Source organism: Phyllostomus hastatus, unplaced genomic scaffold, assembly GCF_019186645.2.
Source record: "Phyllostomus hastatus isolate PE091 unplaced genomic scaffold, TTU_PhHast_1.1 phas_contig_1162, whole genome shotgun sequence".
Taxonomy (NCBI): Eukaryota; Metazoa; Chordata; class Mammalia; order Chiroptera; family Phyllostomidae; genus Phyllostomus; species Phyllostomus hastatus.
This window is the reverse complement of record NW_025333537.1, coordinates 11,136,114-11,154,086: the sequence shown is the minus strand read 5'-3', so window position 1 is coordinate 11,154,086 and position 17,973 is coordinate 11,136,114. Positions and strand designations below refer to the sequence as shown.

General features: G+C 55.4%; 1 protein-coding gene across 8 annotated transcripts in view; it reads left to right on the top strand.

Annotated features, from left to right (window-relative positions):
• MPHOSPH9 (M-phase phosphoprotein 9) overlaps positions 1 to 17,973 on the top strand; it is a 39,157-nt gene that overhangs the window by 17,677 nt on the left and 3,507 nt on the right. For 4 of the 8 annotated variants that reach the window (XM_045842621.1, XM_045842603.1, XM_045842583.1 and 1 more), the window contains 15 exons: positions 710 to 835; positions 962 to 1,419; positions 1,749 to 1,907; positions 4,833 to 4,920; positions 5,578 to 5,793; positions 8,504 to 8,551; positions 9,426 to 9,490; positions 10,830 to 10,931; positions 12,427 to 12,561; positions 13,409 to 13,584; positions 14,392 to 14,538; positions 15,351 to 15,471; positions 16,478 to 16,581; positions 17,256 to 17,464; positions 17,754 to 17,822. In XM_045842621.1, the coding sequence (XP_045698577.1) occupies positions 710 to 835; positions 962 to 1,419; positions 1,749 to 1,907; positions 4,833 to 4,920; positions 5,578 to 5,793; positions 8,504 to 8,551; positions 9,426 to 9,490; positions 10,830 to 10,931; positions 12,427 to 12,561; positions 13,409 to 13,584; positions 14,392 to 14,538; positions 15,351 to 15,471; positions 16,478 to 16,581; positions 17,256 to 17,464; positions 17,754 to 17,822 (2,223 nt within the window). Of the gene's footprint in view, positions 1 to 709; positions 836 to 961; positions 1,420 to 1,748; positions 1,908 to 4,832; positions 4,921 to 5,577; positions 5,794 to 8,503; positions 8,552 to 9,425; positions 9,491 to 10,829; positions 10,932 to 12,426; positions 12,562 to 13,408; positions 13,585 to 14,391; positions 14,539 to 15,350; positions 15,472 to 16,477; positions 16,582 to 17,255; positions 17,465 to 17,753; positions 17,823 to 17,973 lie in introns of those variants that run through there. The other 4 variants (XM_045842613.1, XM_045842593.1, XM_045842630.1 and 1 more) reach the window with 3 other exon arrangements.

Below are 17,973 nucleotides of genomic sequence, written 5' to 3'. Positions count from 1 at the left end.
AGGCCTCCTTCAGAGATCTGAAAATACAAAGAGAAAAGAAGTCATCGGCGTGGTGGCAAGTGGCAGCTAGTGCCAACTACCGTGAGCCCTGAGTAGAGCGACTCCAGCCCCGGCACCCAGGCCCCAGGCAGGGGCCTCACCCCGCACTAGCTCCCACCTCGAAATGGTTGAAGCCCGAGTTTTAGTACCTGGAGCTTAGAGCGCTCTGCAGTGTTGTCAGCCCTGAGAGCCCTGGTGTCGGCCACAGAGACACTTTGTCCCTGTCTGTCGGCTCTGACCTGGAAGTGACCGCACGGCGGAGGAACCCCACCCCTTGACGGCTGTCCCCTCGGGTTGCAGGGGGTGAATCTGGCGAGGAGTGCTCTCTCCCGGCCTCGCTCCCCCACTCTGAGCCTGTTCTCCCGGAGCTCGGGTCTCGCTTGGGGCGGGGGCTGCTGAGGGTTTCCTTCCGTGGACGCGTTCTCGGCTGCTCACGGGCTGGGTCCGTGGCCCTTTAACGTTCGTCGCCGGGGGCTGTGAGGGCTTTTCGTTGCGAGGGAGACTCATTCTAGGAGGGTTTGACTTCCAAACCTTTACCGTACATGTGACATCCAGAGTCTCAGTTTATTTAAAATCTTTTTAAAATCTCATTATGGTGTCGATCTTGATACCAGTCAACTTTTTCATCATTGATAATACCATTTAAGTAATTTTGTTCCGTATCTTTAAGTTTGACACTAGTTGTGAGATGAAGCTGCCGTCACTGAAGGACATTTACCATAAAAAGCAAAGGGAAGACAAGCAGTTACCCGAGAGGGATCTCACTTCTGCCTCCTGCCCAGACCGGCCGCCCGAGGTAAAGCTGCCGGCGCCCTGCCGGGTGCCTGTCCTGCAGCTTTGTTCTCCCCGGGGACCTCGGCCCCCCCCCCCAGCCCCCCGAGAGCTCAGGGGGGGACCTTGCCGCCACCCGTCTCGTTTCCAGGTCCTGACTCTGGATCCGACGTTGCACCTGCGGCCACACCAGCAGGTGTCAGGGGTCCAGCCGCCCGGCTTTCTGAATGCCGTCGATGACAGGCTGTCCTTCTCGCCGGACTCTGTCCTGGAACCCATGTCTGGTCCCTCGGACATAGACTCCTTTTCGCAAGCAAGTAATGTCCCTTCTCAGCTGTCAGGCTTCCCGAAATACCCGTCCCGTGCCAAAGCGTCACCGGTGGACTCGTGGAAGAATCACGCATTCCCAAACGAGAGCAGGACCAGCTCCACGTTCCCCTCAGTTTATACCGTCACTAGTAACGACACCTCGGTCAACACCGTGGAGGAAGAAAACACTGTCATGGTAACTGCAGCCTCAGTCAGTCAGTCCCAGCTTCCAGGTACAGCCAACAGTGTCCCAGAATGCATTTCATTGGCTTCCCTGGAAGATCCTGTGATGTTGTCTAAGTATGTATTTCAGTGGGTGGCTTGCACTGTTAATAGATTTTCTATGGTGTCTGCTTAAATGATGAACATGATTTTTACTGAACTTTAGTAACGTTTAAAATCTTAAGTTAAAAAATAGCATTTTTGAAATAGACTTTCTAGAAATTAAATAATCCATGTATTTTTTCACTTTAATAGTTGTCATCTTGTATATTAACGTATTTATATTTTCTGTGAGTGCGCTAAGGAAAAAGACTGTGTTTTTGTTCAGGAGAATGGCCGTGTTCTGGGCCTCTCTTTGGGGGAGACCGAGGAGGGGCTCGCCTCACACATCCCTCTCCCCCCGCCAGCAGCGCCAGGCAGAGCCTGAAGGAAAAGCACGCCCGGCACATAGCGGATCTCCGGGCTTACTACGAGGCAGAAGTGCGCAGCCTGAGACAGAGACTGGAGGCGAAAGAAGTGGCTGCAGTTGAAGATTGGAGAAAAACGAATCAAATTCTCGTAGACAGGTAAAACTTAAAATGTAGTAATAGTTTAAAAAATATAATTTAACTGTGCCCTGACTGTGGCTCAGTGTGCTGAGTGTTACCCTACAAACTGAAAGGTCGCTGGTTCGATTCCCAGTCAGGGCACGTGCCTGGGTTGCGGGCCAGGTCTCCAGTTAGGGGGGTGTGAGAGGCAACCTAGCTATGTTTTTCACCCTCTCTTTCTCCTTCCCTTTCCCTCCATCTAAAGGGAAAAAAAAAGAATCTTTAAAAATAAATATATAATTTAACTGTTAGGGTTCTCTGACTTGGATATATTTTTTTCCCCATAGTATATTTTGATGATAAAACACTTTCAAAGCATGTGCTTCAGACTTGAAAATGTTAACCCCAAAAACATGCTTGCCTAAGAATTATGTTTACAGATTTGCACCAACCTCTTATAGACACGGTACAACTGACGCCAGGACGGTTGTTTCCTGTGGCCAGGACACCAGAGCCGCTGAGCCGACTTTGTGTGGAGGAATGTCGCGCCCAGGAGGGTCAGGGCTGCAAGGGGGTCCCTAATGAAGAGGCGATGACTGATGTCCTGGGGTGGTTCTCAACCTTTTTTTGTACCTAAACACTCCTGAATCCGTGGAAGCAATTATCCTGTTAAAAAATACCACCCACAGGAACACAGGAACACAGGGGATAAGGGCTCTGCATTAGGGATAGCGTCACACCCATTTCAGAGAGAATGACTGACAAAATCAGACGCTTCAGTTAGTCCAGTACCGCCACCGCAACACGCTTTACAAATGGACCCGACTTAGATTGCGAACTGCTCCAGCCTAGATGACAGCAAAGACTTCTCCCGGGCAGAAAAGACTACGCCCCCCGAAAACAGTTCATGAGGGAACTGACATCTTCCGGTCCGACTAGCAGCTGGCGCTGCTGAACACTAGGGAGACGAGGCTACACAGCAGCCGCCGCCGGGGCAGGTGGGCGAGCCGTCTCACTCCCCAGCGTCTGCAGCTTCCACGCTGCTCTTGGTGGTGGGGTCGGGGCTGCGGTGGTAGAGAGACGTAATTTGAAAAAGAGCCTGAAAAAAATCCAGGCCTAAGTTTCCTGTGTGTTTGGTTTTAGGTCTAAGCTTTCCAGGACAAAAAAAGATAGGCTAGGATAAGGTTTTGTTTTTGCTTCAGAAGGCGAAGACAGCCACAGGTACTTCCTGTTGATAAGCGCAAGTTTGAAAGACGCTCATCAGTAGACCTTGCTAGGTTAAAGAGAGGGTGCCAAAGAGGGCGCTTTCAACTGATGGTTTGGGGCAGCAATCCGGGGTGCGGAGAAGAAAAATTACTTAGTACAAATACCCTAACAGTAACTTAGCATGGCTGTGAAATCCGCCCCCAGAAGGTCTGTTATTGTTCCACCTCCACCGAGGCAACAGTGGTCTTCAGGAGAAAATGCACTCTCTAATCTCAAGAAGAGCTGGCTTATATAGACAGGAGTCTCCGCCCCTGGTCCCTGATTGGTCTGCCCTCATGCAAATGAAGATGCTGAGTTCTCACAGTTTGATTGGCCCAGAGGCACTGTCCTGATTGGTCACAGTAGCGCGGCTCTTATTGGATGGGGGAAAGCCCCAGTCCCGTTGGTTGAAATAAACTCCGGGAGCTCCTGTGTAAGAGCTGGCTCAGCGGGCAGAAGCGCAGGGCAGCGTCTCTGCAAAGTGCCGTTTGTGTGGGAGGCCCTTGTACGGAAATGGCTGCTAGGCTCCCTCGGTCTCTCTCTCTCTTTTTTAATTCAAGCCCAGTTAGCCATCAGGAGCGCTTGTTAGGCCTAGCATTCGCAGCACCGAGTAGCTGATGGCTAATGAAAACATTTCTATGACCGGAAGCTGCTAGGAGCACATAGAGCAGCGAGAGAGTGGAGGGGAGCCAGTTGGAAGTCAGGGCTTTAGGCCACGGCAATACCGGACGGTGCTGGAGCCAATGTGATGGTGGCACGCAGACGACGGCATTGCACGGTTTTCCGGCGCTGCTCCTGGAGGGATGTGATGCGGCTCGCAGCCTAAAACCGTGTGTGCCGGCGGACAGCAGACAGGACCGGAAGCTGTGAGCACGCAGTCTGCGGAAAGGATTCACCTAAGACCAACACCAATTACGTGGTCTGCACACATGGCAGGTTTTTCAAACTTCAAGTCCCCAGTTGGAGAATCCCACCAGGACTGCGTATGGGACCAGCAACAGTAGTAATGTAGGCCAGCGAGGGTAGCAGACTGTCACCTTGTGTGGCCGAACTCGGGGGTGGGGCAGAGGTCTCTGGCAAAGCGGAGTCAGTGTGATGATGAGAACAGAGCAGTACAGTCAACACACCTACACGTGACTGTTGGTCTTTCTTTCAAGAACAGTTTTCTCGGTGTTTCAGCCCCTGGCAGCCATCATTCTACCTTCCGTGAGCTTCTGTGGATTTGACTCCCCGGGTGGCTTGTGGAAGCGGAATCGTGCGGTACTGGAGTTTTGTGACGGGGCATGGCACTTAGCTTAATGTCTCCGGGTTCATCCCTGTTGTGGCCTGTGTCGGGGTTTCCTCCCTTTCCAAGACAGAGTGGTATCCCACTGCGCACATACGGAGACACACGCGCCGGAGTTTGTCTGCGCAGCCACCCTCTGAAGCAGCGCTGGGGCTGCTGGGAACTTGGGTGTGCAGGAGGCGTCTGTTCTCATCCGCTTTGTTCACTCGGTAGTTCCTGGGATCTTTGTATATCATGGTTTTCTCCGGATCCTCCACGGCCATCAGGCTCATCGGGATGCCTTGTACGAAACACCTGCGCCTTGGCTGACGTGGAGCTGACGTGGAGCTGGTGCTGTGTGCTGCCTGCTGCCTGGGCGTCCTGAGATTTACAGGACCCTTGTCGGGAAGAGGACTTGACCCTCCGACCGTTTTTGTTTCTATTTACGGCCCCAGGTGCAGCCAGTTAGATGGTGCTCTGAACGAAGCCACGAGCCGGGTGCGGACACTGGAGAGTACGAATAACTTACTGGAGAGAGAAGTGGTAAGTAAGGGTTCGGTGCTGCTGCCGTTCTGGTGTCCTCATGTTAGAAACAGTAAGCCCGTTCATGAACTCTTCAGAGGCAGATGAATCGTTTTCGTAAAACCTTTGGTTTTGTGTTTTATGTTCTCTCCTTTAGGATATCTTATTGTAAAGGTTATTCTTCATAAGATACTATAAGCTTTTATCCTTTACAATTTTAATTTTTTTATTGGGATATAATTTGTATACCGTAAAACTCACCCTGTTAACGTGTGCACCTCAGTGGTGTGCAGCAGATTCACAGACGTGTGCAGCCGCCGTCACAGTCCGTCGGAGAGCGTCGTCCTCGCTCACGGAGAAGCCCCGCACGCTGCCGTCTCCCGGCCCCGGCCTGCCTGCTTTCTCTCTCTGCGGGCGGGCCTGGCCGGACACACCGCAGGTCCCGGGGCCAGAGCTCCTCAGACGGTGGCTTCCCATCTACGCCCGGTGACAGCCTCGCGGCCACCACCCTTCCTGGTCCCCATCCCAGGCCATGACCAGACAGCCAACTTGTTGATTTCCAGTCTATGTTTTGCTTTATTGCTTTTCTTTTACAGTTTAATGCCCACAGTTTATTAGCTGCTACGAGACAGCTATGTCTATGGAAAGCGATTTATTGCCCTCATCTGTGTTTTGTAGAGTGATTTCAGAGAGCGCCTCAGTGCAGCCAGCAGTGCCTCCAAAATTCTGCAGGAGCGGATCGAGGAAATGCGAACGAGCAGCAAGGAAAAGGACAGCACCATCAGCCGACTGAAAGCGAGGCTGCAGGACCTGGAGGAAGCCTTTGAGAATGCTTACAAACTCTCCGACGACAAGGACGCCAGGCTGAAACAGGAAAACAAAATGTTTCAAGATGTAAGTGGCACGCAGTGGCAGCTGGGTGAGGTGGTTGGCTGAAGTAACTGCAGATGCCGTACTTGGACAAGCTCTTATGCTTTCCCCGCATTCATTTTTGTTTCACGTAACCTCACTGTAGCTGCGGATAAACACACACCCTTGAGGGAGGCGGGGGGCACCAACCCTGCTCGAGGCAGGAAGCCGGAGCTTGCAGAACCGGCGTCACCCCTCCCGCTCCTGCCCTTAGGCCGCTTGGGAGGCCGAGTGAAACGGGCCACACCTGGAGCAGGGCTGACTGAATTTTTTCTTTCTGGTTTAATTTCACCTAAAATTGGATTTGTGTGTCACTGAACCTGGAGTAGGTTTCAGGCTGTATACTTTTTTCTAAGGTTTTCTTCATATCCTTTGTCATGGTACCTAAAAAAATCTAAAAGCGATTTGGCTATTAAAAGCTTCCTCCTAATAGCTTTACATTTGATTCCTGTTGCTTTGGGTTTTAAAATGTACGTTCATGGCGGTGATACACATGGATGGTTTAAATGGTTGAGTGTCTCGTGAGAAACAGTCTTCTCCCCTTTTCACTTCGGAGTTCTCTACCTTGGTGCGGGGGCGGGGGGGCCGCTGTCACAGACCCTGGCCCGCAGTGCCCGAGGTGTTGTGGATGAGACAAGACATTCACACGGACGACCGAGTCCTGTGGAGGAAAAGGGACGGCACAGCCACTCTCTCGAGAGGAGAGCGTCCCGACCCTTGCCTTGACAAGCTTTTATTGGGTTCAACTTGCACAGGAATAAAGCTCATCAATCATTGTCAGGCAGAAATGATTAAACAATAGATAATATTCAAAGAACTCTGAGGGCCTATTTTGAGTCAGGGTCAGATAGCTAAAGGGCCATAAAACTCACTTCCTGCTTGGTCCCTTAATATTTAAGTTGAGGGTAGTAGCAAAGTGGGCTTCACAGGTTTTATGCATTCTTTCTTAGGCTCGACTACCCTGGGGAACCCACCCTTTCTTTCCAGCACAGGGCGGCACCCACCACCAGCACTGTTTCAGGCTTAAGTCAGGCAGGGGAAGTAAGGCAGCCAAGGAATTAGGAGACTCCTTGCAGACAGAATGAGGACTCAGGCTATGTCAAAGCCGAGGGGCGAGGGTCCATCGTCCCCTTTTTCTGTAGCCCCCTGTGTCTTTCCCCGGGTCCCCTATGATCATGCCCGTCTTAGGTTGTCCTCCCCTGGGGGAGTCTCGCCCGTCATTGGCTAACCGATCAAGCACTGGGGGCCAGGCAGGGCGAAGTAAAAGCAGAGGTGGCACCCCTGCCAGGGAGGTGAGCTTTGTCTCCTTAGTGGCTTGTGGTCCGAAGGTCGCCCACTCAGCCTTAGCCCTGGGGGGGGTTCCAGCTTCTGAAACCAGGCAGGGCGGCTCCCAGCAGGCCGCCACGCCCCGTCCCTTCATCTCTTTCTTCTCGAGTTTTCCTCCATGTTTCTGAAAACGAAACTTGCCTGACTCTTTCCTTGTTTTCCTGTCACTTCAGACACCAGAGACCCTGCTGACTCCCGTCAGCCCAGGGCACGGTGCAGCTCTCTCTTCCGTCTGTTCAGTCGGGGCGGTGATCATAGTTCCGCTCTCTCGCCCCCGTGCTCCCGACGCAGACCCCCCTCTCTCCCCCTCCTCGCGGCGTGGTCCGCGTGACGGCGTGGTCCGCGTGTGGGGCTGATGCCAGGAAGCCCGCTCTGCGTCCCAGCAGCCCTGGGGCTGGGTGCGTCTGCACTGCGTCGTGCCGTGCCCCAGCCATCGCTGGCTGGGGCGGGTCCTGGGCTCCGACCGCTCTGCCGAGGACGTGCAGCCGGTCCCCTGTGCGCTGCCCTGTCCGCCACTCGCGTGGCACTCAGGTCTGAGCCCCTCAGGGTCGTAAGCGCGGCCCCCTCGCCATCAGCACCCCCGGTTCGGCCTCGTTTGCCTCGCTGCGTCGTCACTGACGTCGTGCACCTGTTGCTGTCACCGCTCCTGTTTTCTCTTCCGTGGCTTTGTGAAGAGAAACACCTGTGACGCATGTGTCTTTAGCCAGAAGTCTCACGTAGCTACTTTAAAATGAAGTACTTTATTTTATTACGCTTTTGGGCTGGCACCTCTACTCTGTGGAACTACCTTAGCAAGAAAGAGTATGTGACAATTCGAAACAGAACAATGCAAATACATTTTAATCTTTTAAAATATTGCTGAAAGGGTACGGGCTGAAATTATTATTTTTTCTTTGAAATAAATGTAAACTTACAGAAAACTCGCCAGGCCTGCCGTTCCTTTCCCTAGGGGCAGACAGCAGTGCGGTGCTGTGCCCGCTCTGCCACTCATACGCACCGCTGTCCTCCTCGGACCGGCGGGGGGCAGGCGGGGGGGCAGGCGGCGGGCACCAGGCCCTTCGCCCCTAACTTTCGGAACGTATTTCCTGAGAACAAGGGCTCTTTGGCCCACAGCCACAGCGCAGCTGAAACGGTGCAGAAACCGGAGAGCGATGCGGCCCGTGCCAGCTGCCCTTGATGCCATTTTCCCAGCCCAGCATCGCGCTTCACCTTCGCCTTTCTTTAGTGGCCTTGAACTTGAAACACTGTTAACCTTTCTCTGTCATGATGCTGGCATTTTAAAAGAGTGTGGGCAGTTATTTTATAGGGTATCCTTCAGTCGATGTTATAATGATTAATTTTGTGGTTCAATTCTCTGTTTTTCCTGTAGCTGCTAGGAGAGTACGAGTCCCTGGGAAGAGAGCACGCCCGGGTGAAGGTAACGGTGCTTCCTCACTCCTGTTCGGACCTTGCGGTGGGGGCGGGACGCCGGGCTGGACCCCGGGCTCCTCCTGCCCCCTTCCAGCCCCTCCGCCATCCCCATGTAGCTCTGGGAACTGGGCGCTCACGCACCCTCCCTGTGACGGGCTTGTTCTCAGACACCGGCCCCTGGGAGTGGGAGTGGTAGATTTGTTAATTCAACAAACATTCGTTGAACAGCTATGGCATTTGAGATGGGTTGAGATGCAATTTTTAGAAAGAATAAGATACCACGCAGATGCAAATAATACTATTTGAATACAAAGTTTCATTTTTCAAAGCACTGACTTTTTGTGGGGTTGAGCTTGCGGATTGTGTTTGAATTTCTAATGAAAGCTCTGTTTGGAAACTGTGTTTGTTTTCCGTGAGACCCCACAACTGTGAGGTCGGGGGTCTGAGTGTTTCGGCTGCGTCACAAACGTGCAGCGCTGAGGTCTCCGAAGGGCAGTGACCGGCCTGCCCGGCCCGGCCCCCGGCTCCTTGCATCTGAAACCCTCAGCCCTGTGCTGAGACTTCCGTCCAGTCTGTGGTGGAATATGTCCATTTTGGCGTTTGAGCCCCTGGCGGGTCCTGGTCAAGCAGGGTGGGGCGGGCGCTCCCCGCCGCACGCGGCTGTCTGTGCCGCTGTCTGTGCGGCTGTCCTGCGCGAGCCGGGGCCCTGTTCGCTCTTTTCCTTGACCTCTGACCTCCGTCTGCGGCCCTTGCTGGGCGCCGCACTGGCTGAGTATCTTCCTGGTGCAGCCTTAGATTAGTTTTGTGTTTTGCATTTTTAAATAAAGGGACTACTTTTGACTAATCTTACAGTTGGCTGAATTTTTCTTTTTTTTCCATAGGATACATTAAATATAACGGAGAATAAATTGCTTGATGCACAGACTCAGATTTCTGATTTGAAAAGGTAAGTGCGTTATCTTATTAACGAGCAGACACCTCTCTAATTGTCGTTTCAGCACTTAAATGAGTGTATTGAATGTGACGAAAAGAAAGTGTTTGTTAAGGATTTTGAAGTACTTTGAGATTAGATTTTATCTTAATCTTAACATAGAAATACGTTTAATTTTAGCTGAAGGAGATTTGTAAATGATCAGAATATATTGGAGGTTGGGCTTGACAGGTGTACATTTCCCCAAATATTATGGATTTTCTCAGCATAGGTAAATTATCGAAAAATATTTTAAGAAACAGTCAAGTTCATGGAATTATTTTTTAAAAGATTTTATTTATTCATTTTTAGAGAGAGGAGAAGGAAGGGAAAAAGAGAGGGAGAGAAACATCATTATGTGGTTGCCTCTCACGTACCCCCAGCTGGAGACCTGGCCTGCAACCCAGGCATGTGCTCTGACTGGGAATCGGACCGGTGACCCTTTGATGCACAGGCCCGTGCTCAATCCAGTGAGCCACACTAGCCAGGGCCACAGAATTATTTTTATGCTCCCAAAAGAACAGCATTCACACCAATGTTGTGTGGTCATCTACTTTCTTAAAGATCTGGCTTGGGGACTGTATCCGTGATCTGATTTGCTTAGGTAGGAAGGAATAGAGTTATCGATGGCGGACGGGAAACGGCACTGTTACCGGGGGTTCAGCTCGCTTCCTCTGCTGGGAGAGTGTCACCTGCACACGGGGGCCGGCACAAATAGTGCCCCTTTTTATCACAAAATCTCTCACTACAAAATCGTAAGCATGTAATTCTGTAACGCAGCAGTATCACACTCAAGCGTGCCCTGTGATATTTTAGGTGAGGTGTTCAAGTTAAAACTATAAATTATCACAACCATGTTGTTACTCTGTCAGCCACACGCAGGCATTTCTTCTGCCGGACCCTGTGTATTTCGTGCATGTGAACGTACACACAGTAGAGTTAAACGTGTTAGAATGGTAGTTAGTTTGAGTGCTTGAATTTATATTTGCTTTGTACGCTGTGTGTTTTGATCTGTAGTCACGTCTGTAACTTTCCTGCGTGCTGTGGGAAGTGTGTCTATCCCGCCCCCCTTTCTGCAGTGGCGGGGTGTGCAGTGCCCCCCCGCGCAGTTTGCTGTGTCTGCCTCCCTGCTCGCTGGCTCTGCCTGTGCTCAGCCCGGAGGGTCGCGGGGGCTTCTACCGTGAACAGGGTTATGGGCTTGCAGCCCCTTTGTCTCCCCTTTTCTAGAAGGGTCTGTTGAGTAGGTAATTTGTAGCTGAGCTACATTTTAAATGTGTTGAAATGCACTAAAATGTATCTTACTGCTTTGCATTAGAACGATTTCAAAACTTGAAGCTCAGGTCAAGCAGGTGGAGCATGAGAACATGCTGAGTCTTCGCCATCATCCTAGAACTCCCACGAGGCCCTCCCGCGCCAAGTAAGTGGTTCTGTTTGATCTCTGAAGCTAGAAGTAGACGCGCCCTTCTCTTGAACTCGGAAGCTGTTCTGCCTCAGTCGTAAGTCAGTCAGGGTTTAGTGTCATGATAGAATTTAGATGCGTAAAAACATCTAATTACTAGATACCATAAACGCTCTTAAGCAGAGGCCTTTGCTGAAAGGAGGAGCTGGCAGGATCAGATCCGCGGAGTAAGGGGATCACGACGTGTTTATTTTCTGACTCTGCCCCGCTACCTGACTGTGGGCAAATCACTTACTTTGTTTTGGAGCTCAGTTCTGTGTGTGAAAACCAGGACATTGGGCTGAAACTCTGTAACAGGTCTTTTAGCCCAGAACACCCATTGGTTGTCTCTCACACACCCCCACCAGGGACCCGGCCTGCAACCCAGGCAAGTGCCCTGCCTGGGAATCGAACGGGCGACCCTCTGGTTTGCAGGCTGGTGCTCAGTCCACTGGGCCACAGCAGCCTGGGCAGCGTGGTGAGTGCCTTAAAGAGAAAACTATGTCAGTCGCTGAACAGGAGCATCGCAAGAACAAACGGGAAGGCTGAGGCCGCTGTCGGGGCGGGCGGGGAGCGCGTGTGGAGCTGCCGCAGTGCGGGAGGCGGGCGGGGCGGAGGGCAGCAGGGCGCGGAGGGGCTGGCCCTGCTCAGTCCCGGGGCGGGAAGAGAGCTCGCCGTGCGACGGGAGGACCGGGTGGGGAGGCTGGCGTGGCCCGGGCGTTCCCAGCCGGTGCTCTCACCCTAGACAGAGCGCAGGCCCCCCCACGTGGCTGTGTCTGAGCCGCGGTCAGGGCTTCGGCGTTTACTCCGAGTCCACTGGAAGCCTTTGGGGGCTTTCTGAGGTGAAACTGTGCCGTCTGATTTCTCAGTGTAACGCGCCTGCCGCGAGTACAAGCAGAGAGACCGGGCAGGCGGTGGCCGAGCTGGCAGGGAGGGTGGTGGTGGCTGGTGACCATGGAACTGGACAGAAGAGAGCATTTGGGAGGGATTCTGGGGGCGGGACCCCCAGGACGGGGCGATGGGTTGGGTGGCAGGGTTGGAAAGGTTTCGGGGAGGTCCTTCGTTTCTGCCTGGAGTCTGCAAACCACGTGAGCTCCGAGTGGAAGTCAGCGGTGGCCAGGGGACTGCACGGGGAGCTCAGGGCCCGGCCCTCGGCTCAGCCCCAGCTCCTGGCCTCCTCTCTCTGCAGAGTGTTTGCCGCTCTCTGGTGGGTGGGGCCGCAAGGTTGCCGGTCGATCCCCGCCAGGCGGGGCGTGGGCCCCGATGGAGGCCGAGGGCTAGGACTGGCCATGGGGGACGGAAGCTGCAGCGCCAGCGCAGCGCGACCCTCACCCCACGGAGCAGAGTTCACATGTGTCGGGTTTCGGAGTCCGTGCGAGCGGGCGAGTCCTCTCCCAGAACCGGTCATTTCCGGTTGGTGCCCTTCGAAGGGCAGCACAGACCTCGTAACGCCCACAAACCCCTGTCTTTGCAGCACACTGGCCACCTCGGACGTCAGCAGGCGCAAGTGGCTGATTCCAGGCGCAGAGTACTCCATCTTCACAGGCCAGCCCCTGGACGTCTGGGACAGGACGGCGGCCAGCCAGCCGGAGGACACCTGTGCTCTGGGGTGAGGTCACCGTTGAAGGTCCCACCGGGGGTGGCTGCTTTTCCTGGAGGTCCCGGCTGCCGCTGGGCGTTCAGGAAGACCCAGAGAGCTGCCTGCCTGTGCCCTTAGTGTCTTTGGTTTAAGGGCCCGGTTTTCATTTGCGGGCAGTGCGCCTCCGTAGGCCGTGCAGAGCTGCCCTGTGGGTGCCCTGACACGCACTGCGCCCCCGATGGTCTGGTACCTGTCCTTGCACCCCGACAGCCCAGGCCCCCGCGAGCAGCCTCGCCCGTTTGCGCCAGGGTGCCGTAGTAATGGAGTGTTCCTGACGCGCTGGGGAGGGGAGGGGTGGGGAACCGGGCTGGGCACACGGGCTCCCACACACGGGCTCCATTCGGTTCGCGCTGTGAGACACGTCTTCCCTGTGGGGTGCACGGTCACTCTCCTTTACCCCCGACAGTCTGAGCACACGCATGTCTGCGCTCGGGCCGCTGTGGCGGGTCACTGCAGACCGGGCACTGCAGCCGCCCATGTCTGTCTCCTCCGGCGCTGGGGCAGGGGGTCCCGAGATCGGGGTGCAGCGCGGGTGGGCTCTCAGTGAGGGGCTCTGCCTGGTCGTGTCCTCACTTGGCCTTTCCTTGTTGCAGAGAGAGGGGGAGGCAGGGGGGCGGAGAGAGAGAGCGAGCTGGTCTCTTCCTTTTCACTGGGGCACTGACCCCTTCCTGGGGCTCCGCCCTCCTGACGCCATCTAACTTCATCGGCTCCCGAGGACCCCACCTCCACACATGCCGCGCCGAGGGCTGGGGCGTCGCCGGGCGAGCGGCACAGGGGTTCCCTCTGCAGCGCCCGTGTCTCTCGACTGTCGTTGCAGGTGCCCCTCGCCTCCGGAGAAGGGTCCTTCACCTGCAAGTTCGTCGGCAAACTTATTTTTAAAGAAGCAGAGAGAGACTTCAGACACACCAATCATGAGAGCTTTGAAAGAACTCAATGAAGAAAAAATATTTAAAAATTGGGGCACACAGACAGAGAAAGAGGACACGTCCCACAGTAAGTGTCCCATTCCTTGTTTGGTGTGGACAGGGAGATGATAGACGTGTGGTGTGTTCCCTCTCCCCCAGTGACGGCCCCCGCTCTCGAGGGGAGTCCCCACACAAGGAGGCAGAAGGGTCCGTTTAGGTGGCTGCTGCCCCAGCCCCACCTCACAGATGCTCAGGTGCCCTCCCCCAGTGGAGCGTTCACGTCGGTCATGGCGTAGCACGTACCTTTTACAAAAGCAGATTATGTGTTAATTCTGGTCATTAAAGATTCCCACGGCATTCTTAAGGCTGTCTGTAACCTTTCTACATCCATTTGTTTTACATCAAAAAGCTGTGACAGACACCTGTCTTCCATAAGGCGGGAGGGGACACTCCCGCCGTCCCCTCTTCCGGCCCCCGAGCGTCCGGTGGCCGGCCAGGAGCACCGTGGACCTGCCGCTGCTTCAGGGGCCGGGGCCTCCTGCCGCTCCTCACGCTTCCTCCCTGCCCACGCGGCCCGGCCTGCGAACCGAGTCGGGGCCTCTTTGCTGCGGCATCCAGAGCCCCGTCTCCTAGTAAATCGGTCCGCGACCGCTCCCTGAAAACAAACTCTTTTGGAGTCGCCCTGAGTGCCATGGAAATGGGGAACCGGAATGGTTGCGTCATAACCCCCGTTCTCCTTCCTCGGCGTTTCTCGTCCGCGCCGGCACCCCTGCAGGTGTCAGCACGACCTGCGTCGTGGGGGGCCGCTGGCTGGCGCGGCCCTCTGTTCGCAAAGGCAGGCGACCGATGCGGCTCTGCCTGGTCTGACTCCTTTTCTTCTGCACTTGCCGCACAGAACCAGTGAATCCGCAGCAGGCGGAAGGGTCTGCCGGCGCCGGCCGGCCCCCAGAGAAGTGTGCCCAGCAGAGGCCGAGGCGGGCCGCCCCCGCCGCGCAGAGGTCGTCGTCGCTGCCGCCCTCCACTCGGAAGTCCAGCGCTCCGAGTAAGTCGGGGCTGCGGCCCCCCCCGGGCAGGCGCCAGGGCCCGCGCATCCCCACACGCGTGCACGCACACGGGCACTCCCCGCCCTCGGCGCCCTCCCGCGCACCCCGGAGCGCGCTCTGGGCGCGGGATCTCTCTGTGCGACCTTCTTCAAGACAGAGTCATCTGGCTGACCAGGTGCCTGTGACTGGGAGCGTGGCCGGTCTGTCGAGGGAGGCTGTGTGTGCCCCGCACACCCCTGCGGCGGGCGCCACTGCAGGGTCTGGTGTGGCGCACCGCCGTCCGCCCTCCTCTTCCCGGAGACCCGCCCCGGCCGTGGACGCTGTCCCACGAGCGTTAGTGCGGCAGGTGTTCCCGGCAGAGACACGTCTGCTCGGGGGTGCGCCTGATGCTGCTCAGCGGTCGTCCCCTTTTTCTTCAGCCGACAGCAGGGGTGGTTTTCAGGCTCAAACCCTGGACTTTGAGGTCCTCAGTTTTCAGTTTCCTAGCAGCCGAGGGACGCCCGCATGGCTGTCCCAGGGAAGGTCACCAGGGCTCTGGCGTCTCCGGCTCATTTCCGGTTGACTTCTAAAATCCTGAAAAACCGGTTTTGAGTCCAAGCGCTGAGGTTACTGCTGGCAGTGGTGCCCTCCGGATGCGAGGGCTAGGAATTATTTTTATTTTTTGTTCTCGTCTCTCAAAAAGTTTTAAATGAAATTGTGTCTCTCTGAAAGTTAGAACAAAAGTCCTGAAAAAGAAAGTGTGTGCCCTGCCGCCGTCACAGGCGTGTCACACAGGAGGGAAGGAGTGTTTCCTCTCTGCTTCCGCCCGCAGGCAAACGCGAGATCATGCTGGCCCCGGTGGCGGTGGCCTACAGCCCCAAGCGGTCCCCCAGGGAGAACCTGTCCCCAGGGTTCAGCCACCTCCTCAGCAAGGCCGAGAGCAGCCCGACCCGGTGAGTCCTCCCAGACTGTCGGGCGAGAGATGCGTGTCACTGATTAGAGAAAAAGGTCACCTTATGCCTCTAGCTGTCATTAGTTTTTCAGTTAATGGGAACTCTCTGGATTTAAATCATATCAATGAATGTCATACTAAAAATTAAAAACACTGTAATACTTGAAAACAGTTTGTGACTGTGCAAACTGGCCACCACTAAATGTAAATGCCGTCCCAGAACCGTCCCTCCCAGCTTTTGGACGCAGAACGGTGAGTCTTTGTTTCTCCGAGAGGTGCCTGGTGCAGGGACGTCTCTGAGCCATTCTTACCAGACCGGGGGCTGGCCTGGCGTGGCCCGAGCTCCCGGCAGGCGCGCCGAGGCTCCTGAGAGACGGGTCCTCCCTGACTCGGGGTCCTCAGCGTGTGTCCCGGGGGCGCAGGGGGTCTACGGCTGACTCCTGCCGGCCCAGCTGCAGGGGTCTGAGGAAACGACTCCAGCTCAGTGGGCCTCAGTTTCCTCTCCTGTAAAGCGGACGGGACGAGAATACCCGCCCTGCTGATTTCTTACGGTAGTCGTGCCGGGTAAACGAGATACCACGTGGGTAAATGCCGAATGTCTCCGGTGCGGAGCTGTTCTTTTACATTAGAAAACTCACACCAGCCCTGGCCAGGGTGGCTCAGTGGGTTGGGCGCTGGACTGCAAACTGAAAGGTTGTAGGTTCGATTCCTGATCAGGGCACAAGGTCCCCGGTTAGGGCTGTGCGGCAGACGACCGTCGATCAGCGTTTCTCTCTTACATCGATGTTTCCCTTTCTTCCTCCCTCCCTCCCTTTATCTCTAAAAATAAACTTAGAAGAAAAGAAAACATAGACTAAGCTTCAGTTTTTAGAAAATCGCGTGACCGGCTTCCCTTCTAAAAAGCTGTGTCCTTGTGTGAGCTGCCCGGACGCCAGCTCACCTTTCTAGTGGCGACGGGAGAGATCAGTGGTCGGTTTTCCTCACGAGTCACTTGCTTCATTCAATAGATTTGATGTGCTTTTGGATGATTTAGATACTGTTCCTGAGCCCGCAGCGCAGCGCAGCGGCCCGAGGAAACAGCTCCAGTTTCTCCCTCTAGATGACGTGCAAGGTAGCGTGTCCTCGGCAACGGCGGGTGGGTTAGCCCTTCGCTCCGTGAGTTTGCGCTCCCCTCCCGAGGTTCTGAGTGTCATCACGTCCTGTCCACGAGTGCTGTGGCACCCAGGGGCCTCTGGAAATCAGCGTGCCCGCAGCTCCCCCGGGTCTCCATGGTGACCCTCTGGGAGGGGCGGGGGCCTGCGGGCGCGGGACGCTCCTGTTCAGCGACCCGGCCGTGCCGCTCACTTTTCCTCTTTACGTTCCTAATTTTTACACTCGGGCTTTGGGCAGGCTTTTCTTTTTCCTTTCAGTTTGGGATGAAGTTGTAAGATGATGTATGTGGAATCACGTGGGCAGGCCCCTGAACTGTTAACTCTTCCGTGTCAGTGTGAATGTGCTGCGTAGTTTTCAGACTGTTTTTTTGCCTTGAGTTTATGGCAAGTGCACTGGGGTTTACAGAGAGTCTACAGAGACTCACTCGGGGAGGTCACTGGACGGGGCGCAGCGTTAGAGTTCTGTGGGGGCAGGGCACCGGGCGGGTAGACGGAGTCCGTGTGTCTCTGCATTGTGTGGCTGGCCCTGCAGCGCCCGTGTCCAGAGAGGGAAGCCGGGTGACTTGTTTAGTATGTGCACGAGCTATTAGGAAACCTGATAAGAAATCAAAGAAACTTCTCTTCTCTCCGATAGAACAAAAACATCCCCAAAAAGCCTCTGACATCCTCGCCAACCACAACCGCTCCCCGGAGCCAGGGCCCGGCGGCACGCAGGCCGCCTGCGGGAGGGGCGAGCCCGGCAGCTGCGCGGGGCGCGCCCCGGACTTTGAGTACACCGCAAAAATCAGGACCCTGGCTGAAACGGAACGGTTTTTTGATGAACTTACAAAAGAAAAAGACCAGGTAAAAACAAAAAAAAATTTAAACTTCTTTTCTGAACTTCACGCTTGTGCCCGAGGAGCAGGCAGAAGGGAGGGGGCGAGTCACACGCGCCCCGGGAGCTGCGGGAGCCTCACCCCCGGGCCGCCGCGTGCGAGCCCTCGCTGCCCTCGCTGGCGGTGCCCGAGGGGCTCGGGCCGAGCTGAGGCCGCCGGGAGGGTGGGGGCTGGGGCCTCGCGTCTGGTCTGTGTCCTGCACCTCCCTGCCAGCGGGGGCTCCGCCCTCTTCATTGGAACTTCCCTTGTGTTGACAGATCGAGGCGGCCCTGAGCCGCATGCCTTCCGCTGGAGCACGGGTCACCTTGCAGACGAGGCTGAACCAGGTGAAGTGTCTCAGCTAGAACCGCCCCCTCTGGAGGCCTAGGCGCCCTGTCGCCCTGAAAGTGCGCTGCGGCAGGCGGGCAGAACTGTTCGCCCCCGGAGGAAGTGTGTGCTGACCCTGGCGGGTGTCGTGACTGCGTGCTCGCTTCCAGG